The following is an 11,218-nucleotide window of genomic DNA, read 5'->3' as shown; positions in this document are numbered from 1 at the left end:
TTGCTCCAGTAAAAAAAAAGAATGAATTCTCATGTCTTCCAGTTTTGCAGGTTATCATTTCGAAAGTTTTCCTGCACCAATGATTTTTCCGTTTAAATTTGAAAATCATGAACTACAAAATCACTTTTAAAAACCAGGATAGGTTATGCTTAAAAATAAATTCACTGTTCAATATAAACAGTTTCATGGTTCAAATCAGACCAGGTAGTTCAGGAACAGCATTGGTATTTGCACAGCCCACTGAGGATGCACCATTTGCGCTTTTGCACATATCTCTGGACTACTTGTGAAGTTGTGATGCGTCCACAACAATCCAGCATCCTTACGAACAGCAATGTTTTACATTGTTTTGCAAAGTTGACACTGTAAGACAGATCAATTTTCTCCCACTTGCTGTCGCCTGTAGATCCTCCATCTCAGAAAAAAATAAGCAATTCTTATAATAAAAAAGGTTAGCAAACCGAAGAACGTAGAAATTGACACATCTGTTACACTGTTCTAGATCTTGAAACATTCCCAGATCAAACAATCTACTCCCGCTTAACCTTTGATCCCACTTGGCGACATGGATACAGCAAGACATGGATGCATAGAAGCCAGCAGGGAAGATGGACAAGAAACAGATACAGATATGTGGCGCTACTCCATTCCCACAAGAACTCCATTGACGCCCAGAAATCTCCAAGGTCTACCGTCCAGGACCCCTTGGACAGCCCTTTCATAATCAACAATGCAGCTGGAGGGAAACCAAAGATGGCAAGAAGTATATTTGAAGCACACAATACTGTCCGTGGAAGGAAGCTCATACCAAGCTGTGCTTTCAGCGGTCGAGAAAACAGGCACATTGGGATCACAATCAACGCCCCAAGCTGAGCAGTAGCGAAATTTATTATCGACATAAGCCCCAGCCCTATTGAGATTGAAGTGATCATCGTGGCCTTCAGAAGTTTCCATTCAACACCAGCAGAGTATGGTGAACCAAACATGGCATATAGGACGATCAACGTCAAAATGGCGAGCACCACCCAGATCACTGAACTTTGTATTGGTGTACCATCGGGAATTTGACTGATATAGTACGGTAGTAGTGAAACAATCACTGCCCAAAGTTGGATAACAAGCAGAACTCTTGCAGCTTGAAGCCATTTCCATGATCCAACCTCGGTTGGGAGATTATCAGCACTGCCCTTTCTTTTACTGGCATCGATTGATTCTCCCTTTTTTCTACTGCCATCGGCAAGAGCAGCAGCAACTATTGGGAGGGGTGCCACAAGCAGTGCAAAAGGAATCATATAGACACCAACTGAAATAAACTTGCTCGGAGCTGTGAGGAAATATAGGAAAAATGATTGATGGAACTTCTCGAGCAGATTGTTCACAGAACGTACCACACCTTCAAGTAACCTGAACAAAAAGCAGCATGTCAAATGAATATCTGAACAAATCAGTATAAACTATGTTTCAATCATGCGCTGTATAAAATGTAGAGTAGGCATCTTTTGCTGAAAAATGAAAATAAACCTTTGGAATTGAACAGGCCTATTATAACAGCGTAAGGTTATCAGCAGGCCAAGTCTTAAGATCCATAGCTAATTGTTACAACTTCCAGGGTCTATAATTATCTTGTCTCTGATAATCAAGAACATTAACCTTATATATTTCCTCTTACTAAGCTATTCAACACATGTCAATAATCACAAGACGTTTGAAATATTTCATAGCAATGCATCCTGAAGTAACCCGGTAAGAACTGACCTTCCACCCCTTACAAGAAATGACGATTTGGCATTCTCATTTCTGATATAAAATGTTGGTGAAAATTCTAAAGAAACGGCATCAACTTGATAGTCACGGAACGCACCATGAGATCCAGTGGGCACTCCAAGAGCCTGCTTTAACAAAAACCCAACAAGAAGTGATTAGGTTCAGTTGAAAAGCTAGTGTTGTTTAAGATAGAATGGAAAATACCCAGTCCAATTACCTGATTATAAATAGAGCTAGCAAGGTTGGCAGTCCCCTCCACATAATCAGAGGCAGTAATATCAAGCTTCCAGTCAGGATTTATTTTTCTCAATATACTCCCAAGAGTATGAATCACTTCAGCAATAGCCCTAAGCCATGCAGAACTCAACAACGAACTAATTGTCTCAATGTTCACACGAAAACCTTGTCTATGAACAGCTAGATAGTGCACCACATTCAGAAGGTCCAAGTTTGGCATTTGGCCATTAGATGCCTCCGCGTACATTGTAACACTATCTCTATCACCATAGTTCCTAGTTTCCCTAACTTTAAATATGAGAGCAGCAGCCATCGTTCCAGCACGTTTGAAATCCGTAAATTCAGCCTTTTCTGCAATACCATCAGGTTCATGTTTAACACCACCCACAAACATAGGGTTATGGTACTGATTTAACCATGCAGAGACTGCGGTGTACTCCCCAAATTGCGAGTCTGCAGATAACCACACAATATCCTTTGACAGCCATGCAGCTCGACTTAAGAGGGAGAAGACAGAGAAACCAAGTGCGAGTGATAATACTTCATTTGCCTGAACTTTCTGAGGATTGTAAGGAGTAACCAATACTATAGCTTCTTTTCCATCACCCCTAGGAGCTCGTATAATGCCAATTGTATTAGTTCCAGAGTTGGAATAGGTGCCATTGGGTCGAACTGCCAAATCGTTTGTCATGGAAGTAAAGAACTTCAGAGGATGAAAATGCTTGCTATGAGGGAGGAATTCGTGGTAACACACTTCTGCACCCAGATCTTTCATTTGTTGCACTATGAATTTTGACATTTCCCTGTGACATTTGTAATAAAACTGTACATTAAAGCAGACACAGGTAAGAACTATGAATTAAAGCAGACACAGGCATGTCGCTGAAAATGCTTGCTATGAGGGAGGAATTCGCGGTAACACACTTTTGCACCCAGATCTTTCATTTGTTGCACTAGGAATTTTGGCATTTCCCCGCGACATTTGTAATAAAACTGTACATTAAAGCAGAGACAGGAAAGAACTACTCCCTCCGTCCGGAATTAACTGTCGCTGAAATGAGTGAAACGCGTCTAGATACACTCATTTCAGCGACAGTTAATTCTGGACGGAGGTTGTACTATTTACTCTTGACAATCTAGTATGACACCCTTCACTTGCGTTATATCACCATCTGAAATTGGCATGTCTTTAACTTCAGTTTAACTAACATATGGACAAAATTGATTCTTTGTGTATGTTTACAAGCATTACTCTTTCGAATTTAGAATTCCATGGATACCATGCGTATGTTTATTAATAAAATTACTATATATTGTTGGAATAACCATCACAGATTTCATCATGACAAACGCTTTAATGGCAGGCTTGAAATATTGAACATTACACATCTATCCATACATTTGTACAAACAAGGATGCAGATTCAGCATAATAAAAATAAGGATGAACCCACTGTTGTCAGAAAAGGAAGTTGAACATAGAACAAGGGATTTAGATAGAATAACCTACATTCCTCCTCTTGATTCCCCAGCTGCAGCTTCAATTCCTTTGATAAACTTGTTAGCTTCCGTGACATCCTCGCTGGAGAACAATGGATTTGCAGAGCCTACATGCAAAGGTTCCAAATCAACATTATGTTCCGTCTTTGAACGGCCATATGCTGCTTGCGTTACATGAACATATGAACTGATAAATTGCCACTAGCACGATAAGATGAATACTTGACGCGGTGGATATGGATGGTTTGCCTTCACTATTGAATCATAACCATGGGAAGCGACTCGGGTATATCATACTCAACCCTTAATTTTGCTAAGGTACCGATCGCTCCACTACAAATTTATTGTACAGGGGATCTGAATAACCACGGTGAAAAAGAAGATTGCGTACCAGGTATAAGAGCGTTCTCCGAGAGGTATGTGTTCTTTGCAAGCGATGGGAGGAAGAGGAGTGCGATAATGCCCGCGGAACAGCACAAGGCGCTGGCGACAAAATGGCGAAGAACTTTGTCAGTGGAACAAGAAAAAGGAAATGACTGAGCATGGTGCTAAATAGGGAGAGATGGGGAGCAGACCTGAAGAGTATGTGGTGAGAAGCGAGGAATATGCCAAGGCGAACGATGAGCCGCGGCTTCGGCTGCGTATCTTCCTTAGCTGACGGCTCCATGGCTGCAATTTGGTCTAGGTCTTCAGGTGGGCGTGCAGATCCTTACCGAATCTCGGCCGGCGGGGCACGATCTCCCATCGACTGACGCAGTGGCGGCCCTTGGTTTCGTCTTAGAAGAGGAAAGGTGGGGTTGGGGTGGCGAGTGGTGGGGGAAGGGCCAGCAGGAGTCAGTAGCGCTAGCCGCCGCGCCCAGCGCGGCAGAAGCGATGCGGCTCCAGGCGAGGAGGTCAACGAGGAAGGTTCTCCGAGAAGGCGCGCCGTATAGCCGGGGGTGGAGCAGAAGCTGCGGAGCAAGTCGAGGAGGCAAAGCCGAAGAGCGAGCGCGCGCGCTGCTGCTGCTCGGAAGGGGACGACGGCGAGTGGTCGGTCTCAGTGAGGACGATGGGAGATCGCGGCGTGGGGTTGAAGAAGGCCAGACAGGACCTTGGAATCTCTTGGATATTTGGACTATACATGATTCCTCAGGCCCAGTTTATTTTTTGAGAGAGAATCGGGCCCAAATGTTATGTCATTTCGATCAATCGCATGGGAGGGCCAAAAGCCCAAAATCACTGTTTTGATTTTGTGTTTTTAGCATGGAATTACTCATGTTAAAAAAAACATTGCTTTTGACATTGTAACATTGAGTTTAGCATAAAATGACTCTGGTTTAAAGTTTTGCACGGTCTGACCCTTTAGTCTACCACCATACACAGCGATGGTAAAGCTAACCGGCTACCACCCGGTAGACGCTGGTCTAGACCCGTTGACTGTGCCTATGTGGCAAAGGAGTACCACCACTAACCTCGGTAGTAGGCCACTAACCCTACCATCTGATCCTGCGCCGGTAGACCCCCAAAGGGGTAACTAGCCCGCGGGGCCGTGAGTGGGCCATACAGCCCACACCCGCAGATTTCTTTTGCATTCGACATCTGCAAAAATCATCAGAACTTTCTCCACAGTGGGATAACCTCTAGTGGGCTTCTTCCCCCTGTCATCATCGTCCTGATCCTTGTCATTTGAAGGGTCTTCTGTCGCAGCTTGCTTTAGCAATCTGCACTCTCGAGTGGTGTGCTTTGGCAAAATCAGGTTGCCATCTTCATCTTTCTTTGTGTGAACTTGACAGGGCTGATCAAGTATGTCACTCTCTGAGTGTTTCTTCTTCTTGGAAGCCCATTCCTTCTTTTTCTTCGATAGACCCATGCCTTTCCCCTATCCAGCCAGGGCCGCTGCTTCGACATTGCCGGTCGCGTCGGCCTTACGCTTCTGCTTTCGACTGAAGTTGTTACCAAGCTAATTGGGCTCTCCAGCCTTCCCCTTGCCGCTTCTCATTTAGTCTTCTTTGCCATTTGTATACCGACTGGCTATCTCCATCACTCGGCTCAGAGCTGGAGTGTTCGTTCGGTCAAACTTCAGGATGAGCTCCCGGTACTTGATACCTGCCTTGAAAGCACAGATTGCTTGGTGCTCACTAACATTCTCCATTGTGTTGTGCAAAGTGGTCCATCGCTGGATGTACTCTCGGAGAGTCTCGTTGTTCCTCTGCACACAGTGTTGCAGCTCTGCCAGTCCACCCGACTGTTTGTACGTGCCTTCAAAGCTTTTCACGAACACTCGGGCCAGGTCATAGTAAATGCTGCCAGGAGGTAGCTGGTTGAGCCAGGCTCTTGTGAACCCTTCGAGCATCAAAGGCAAATGCTTCATAGCCACATTATGGTTGCCGCCACCAATCTGGACGGTCACTCGGTAATCTTCCAACCAAGTTTCTGACTTTGATTCACCGATGAACTTGCTGATCCCAGTCGCCAACCTGAAGTTGGCCGGAATGTCTGTGGCATGCATGTACCGGCTGAAGCACTCGAGATCATAGGAAGTGGATCCACTCGGGTGATCTCTGTCTAAGTTGTCTTCGTGGGTTCGACCCAATGTTTTAAATAGCGGGCTAAGGTGTTTAGCGGCGCCTTCTTCAGGCAGCTAAGGAAGCTATAGCGGCGCTAAGCCATGTTTAGCATTTTTTCTAAAATCATGAAAATATCAGAAAACAATCACCCAATTACACAAGAAATCATTGCTGGCACTGAGACAAGTTTGTCTTCCTGGCCGGGAGCAGCAACAGCCCGGAGCAGCCACATCGACCCTCCTTCCTCACGGACGGGGCGTCAAGAGCAATAGCCCAGGGTGACCTGGAGCACCAGCTGAGGCTCGCCGGGGGCAGCAGCCGAGAGCAGATGCCGCCACCTCCGCTCGTGCAAGACGCCAGTGTTGCCGGGAGCTTCATCCTGAAGGAATCAGGCTGCGGTTCGTAGCCGCTACAACATGATAACCCACAAGTATAGGGGATCGCAATAGTTTTTGATGTGGAGTATTCAACCCAAATTTATTTAATCACACAAGGGGAGCCAAAGAATATTTGTAAGTATCAACAGCTGAGTTGTCAATTCAACCACACATAGAGATTAAATATCTGTAGCATAGTGATCAGTAGCACAGTAATATGATAGTTTTGATAGAAGTGGTAACAGTAGCAATGGTAATGGTAACATCAGTAGCAGTTTTGTAGTAGTTGTAACAGTAGCAATAGCAATAGTAACGCAGCAAGAACAATATGTGAAAAACTCATAGGCATTGGATCGGTGAATTCGTTGGATGATATTCATCATATAACAGTCATAACCTAGGGCGACATGGAACTAGCTCCAGTTCATAAATATAATGTAGGCATATATTTCGTAAATAGTCATACATGCTTATGAAAAAGAACTTGCATGACATGTTTTGTCCTACCCTCCCGTGGCAGTGGGTGAGGGATTCCTGGACTAAGGGGTCCTCGGGCGTTCGACCTATTAGACATGGGTCGGACTGATGGGTTGTGAAGATACAAAGACCGGAGACTTTACCCGTGTCCGGATGAGACTCTCCTTGGCGTGGAAGGCAAGCTTGGCGTCTAAATATGAAGATTCCTTTCTCTGTAACCGACCTAATGTAACCCTAGATCCCTCCGGTGTCTATATAAACCGGAGGGCTAGGTCCGTAGACAGATATATCCTCATAATCATAGTCAGACATGCTAGACTTTTAGGGTTTAGCCATTACGATCTCGTGGTAGATCAACTCTTGTAATACTCATATTCATCAAGATCAATCAAGCAGGAAGTAGGGTATTACCTCCATAGAGAGGGCCCGAACCTGGGTAAACATTGTGTTCCCTGTCTCATGTTACCATCGACCTTAGACGCATAGTTCGGGACCCCCTACCCGAGCTCCGCCGGTTTTGACACCGACATTGGTGCTTTCATTGAGAGTTCCACTGTGCCGTCGTCAAAAGGTTTGATGGCTCCTTCGATCATCTACAACAACGCTGTCCAAGGAGAAGTCTTCCTTCCCGGACAAATCTTCGTATTCGGCGGCTTCACACTGCGGGCCAACTCGTTTGGCCAGCTGGAGCCGATCGGAAGCTACGCCCCTGGACATCATGTCAGATTTGGAAGCTTGAACTACGTCGCGGATATCCGCGGAGACTTGATCTTCGACGGATTCGAGACCACGGCAGCCGCTCCCTGCCACCACGATGAACATGACGTAAATCTGTCATCGGACCATACCCAAGAGATAGTACCCGTAGCTGCTCTGGCCTTAGATTCGGAGTAGATCACGCCATCCGAGGACGGGAAGCTCAACCCCGCCGCGGAAGCCGCAGACTCAGCGGCATTGGAGCCGCACACATACCTAACTTCAAGTGACATCTGTGTCACCAGAACCATGGACTCGTCTCTGGCTACAGGTTTCGAACCTTGCGCGTCCGCGTACGTTGAGCTTGATCGGTCACCGATCGTCGAATTCAGCTCCGCGGACATCTTCCGGCACTCGCCTTTGGGCAACGTGTTAAACTCGTTAAGAGCACTATCCTTAGCAGGGGGCTCACATCCGAATTGTATCCGGTTCGAACCGGAGGCTGATGATGGAGAATTTCTCTTCCCACCCACCGCCCACTTCATAGCCACTGTCGAAGACTTAACTGACATGCTAGATTACGGCTCCGATGACATCGGTGGTATGGATGACAATGCCGGAGAAGAAGAGGCCCAAAACCTACCGGACGCTGGACGGCCACTTCCTCGTATGATGTATACATGGTGGATGCACCAAAAGAGAATAGCGGCGATGACAAGGAAGATCCAGTTGAGGATAAACCTCCCGAGATACAATCAAAGCGCTGGCGTCAGCAGCGCCGCTCTAAGTCACGCCGCAGCAAAGACAACAACACTGGCACATGAGAAGATAACACTCTAGAAGGTGCCGAAGACCACGAAGACCCCGTTGAGGCAACTGCCGAACAAAACGAACGGGAAGACATGCAAGTTAGCCCTGATGAACATGCCACACAACAATACTCGGAGGACAGTAATTATCTTCCGCTCTCCGAGGATGAGGCGAGCCTTGGCACTGAGGATTTCATCGTGCCCGAGGAACCTCTCGAGCAGGAGCGCTTCAAGCGCCAGCTAATAGCCACTGCAAGGAGCCTGAAAAAGAACCAGCAACAACTTCTAGCTGATCAAGACCTGCTCAACGACAGATGGACTAACGTCCTGGAAGCCGAGGAATACGACCTCAAGCGACCACTCAAAAGTTACCCGAAGCGCAAGTTACTACCTCAATTCGATGACGAGGTGCTGGAGCCCATGCCATCAGCACATAATGCGGCTGACCGACCACCACGTGGCCGGGACAAAGCGGCAACACAAGCCGCACACCAGCCCGCCTTACCTCGCCGTAAAGGCAGAGACAAAACTGCTCAGGGATACACGTATGATCTCTGGCAGAGCCTGAAGAATAAAACAAGTCTGGCCAGATCGATCTACGGATCACGGGGGCGTGCCTCGACGCGCGAGGACGGCTATCAAGCCGAGCATGGCAAGTACAATTACGTCTGAGCCGTAAGCCGTAGACGGACTCCATCCAAACTACGTCACGAACTGGCCCGATATAGAGGCGCCGCACACCCTCTCTGCTTCACTGATGAAGTCATGGAACATGAATTCCCGGAAGGGTTCAAACCCGTGAATATCGAATCATATGATGGAACCACAGACCCCGCGGTATGGATCGAAGACTTCATTCTCCATATTCATATGGCCCGCGGCGATGACCTTCATGCCATTAAATACCTCTCCCTAAAACTCAAAGGGCCAGCCCGGCACTGGCTGAACAGCCTGCCCAAAAATTCCATCGACAGCTGGGAGGACTTGGAAGAAGCCTTCCTGGACAACTTCCAAGGTACATATGTTTGACCTCCGGATGCCGGTGACTTAATCCATATAGTTCAATAGCTCGGAGAGTCAGCCAGGAAATTCTGGACTAGGTTCCTAACTAAAAAGAACCAGATCGTCGACTGTCCGGATGCTGAAGCCCTAGCGGCCTTTAAACACAGCATCTGCGACGAATGGCTCGCTCGCCACCTCAGCCAAGAAAAGCTGGAGTCCATGGCAGCCCTCACGACACTCATGACCCGCTTTTGTGCGGGTGAGGATAGTTGGCTGGCCCGTAGCAAAAACAATGCAAGCGACATCGGCACCCCTGAAGCCAGAAATAGCAACGACAAGTCCCGACGCAACAGACACAAGCGTCGAAACAACAATGACAACACTGATGATACGACGGTCAATGCCGGATTCAGTGGCTCTAAGTCCGGTTAGCGGAAGAAGCCATTCAAAAAGAACAATTCGGGCTCATCAAGCTTGGACCGCATACTCGATCGTCCATGCCAGATCCATGGCACCCCAGACAAACCACCCAATCATACCAACAGAGATTGTTGGGTTTTTAAACAGGCCGGCAAGTTAAATGCCGAAAGCAAGGAGAAGGGATCACAAAGCGAGGACGACGACGAGGAGCCCCGGCCACCAAACACAGGGGGGCAGAAGAAGTTTCCCCCTCAGGTCAAAACGGTTAACATGATATACGCTACCCACATCCCCAAGAGGGAGCACAAGCACACGCTCAGGGACGTCTACGCGATAGAGCCAGTCGCCCCAAAATTTAATCCATGATCGTCATGCCCGATCACTTTTGATCGTCAGGATCATCCGACCAGTATCCGCCACGACGGTTCAGCCACACTGGTCCTGGACCCAATAATTGATGGGTTCCACCTGACGCGAGTCCTGGTGGACAGTGGCAGCAGCCTCAACCCGCTCTATCAGGATACAGTGCGCAAAATGGGCATTAATCCATCACGGATCTGTTGGAAATATGCCCTAGAGGCAATAATAAAATGGTTATTATTGTATTTCCTTGTTCATGACAATTCTCTATCGTTCATGCTATAATTGTATTGACCGGAAACCGTAATACATGTGTGAATACATAGACCACAACATGTCCCTAGTAAGCCTCTAGTTGACTAGCTCGTTGATCAATAGATGGTCATGGTTTCCTAACCATGGACATTGGATGTCATTGATAACGGGATCACATCATTAGGAGAATGATGTGATGGACAAGACCCAATCCTAAGCCTAGCACAAGATCGTATGCTAAAGCTTTTCTAATGTCAAGTAGCATTTCCTTAGACCATGAGATTGTGCAACTCCCGGATACCGTAGGAATGCTTTGGGTGTACCAAACTCCACAACATAACTGGGTGGCTATAAAGGTGCACTACAGGTATCTCCGAAAGTGTCTGTTGGGTTGGCACGAATCGAGACTGGGATTTGTCACTTCGTGTAAATGGAGAGGTATCTCTGGGCCCACTCGGTAGGACATCATCATAATGTGCACAATGTGACCAAGGAGTTGATCATGGGATGATGTGTTACGAAACGAGTAAATAGACTTGCCAGTAACGAGACTGGACAAGGTATCGGGATACCGACGATTGAATCTCGGGCAACTACTATACCGATAGACAAAGGGAATTGTATACGGGATTGACTGAATCCTTGACATCGTGGTTCATCCGATGAGATCATCGTGGAACATGTGGGAGCCAACATGGGTATCCAGATCCCGCTGTTGGTTATTGACCAGAGAGATGTCTCGGTCATGTCTGCATGGTTCCCGAGCCCGTAGGGTC

General features: G+C 47.1%; 1 protein-coding gene across 2 annotated transcripts; it reads right to left on the bottom strand.

The window, feature by feature from the left end:
• Positions 1 to 208: 208 nt before the first annotated feature.
• Positions 209 to 4,606, bottom strand: LOC125544538 (GPI transamidase component family protein / Gaa1-like family protein). Of its 2 annotated transcripts, XM_048708264.2 has the most exons (6): positions 4,076 to 4,606; positions 3,892 to 3,983; positions 3,511 to 3,607; positions 1,982 to 2,804; positions 1,756 to 1,889; positions 209 to 1,404 (listed from the first exon to the last, which is right to left on the bottom strand). In XM_048708264.2, the coding sequence occupies exons 1-6, from the start codon at positions 4,165 to 4,167 to the stop codon at positions 531 to 533; spliced, it is 2,112 nt and encodes a 703-aa protein (XP_048564221.2). In that variant the 5' UTR covers positions 4,168 to 4,606; the 3' UTR covers positions 209 to 530. The 2 variants fall into 2 exon arrangements, with proteins under 2 accessions (XP_048564221.2, XP_048564223.2); XM_048708266.2 differs by lacking the exon at positions 4,076 to 4,606 and having other exon boundaries at positions 1,982 to 2,824; positions 3,892 to 3,908.
• Positions 4,607 to 11,218: the final 6,612 nt, after the last annotated feature.

The sequence above is a fragment of the Triticum urartu genome, chromosome 3A (assembly GCF_056163025.1).
Source record: "Triticum urartu cultivar PI428250 chromosome 3A, HENAU_Tu73, whole genome shotgun sequence".
Lineage (NCBI taxonomy): Eukaryota > Viridiplantae > Streptophyta > Magnoliopsida > Poales > Poaceae > Triticum > Triticum urartu.
Note: the sequence above shows the minus strand (reverse complement) of the source record. Positions and strands in the feature narration are given on the sequence as shown.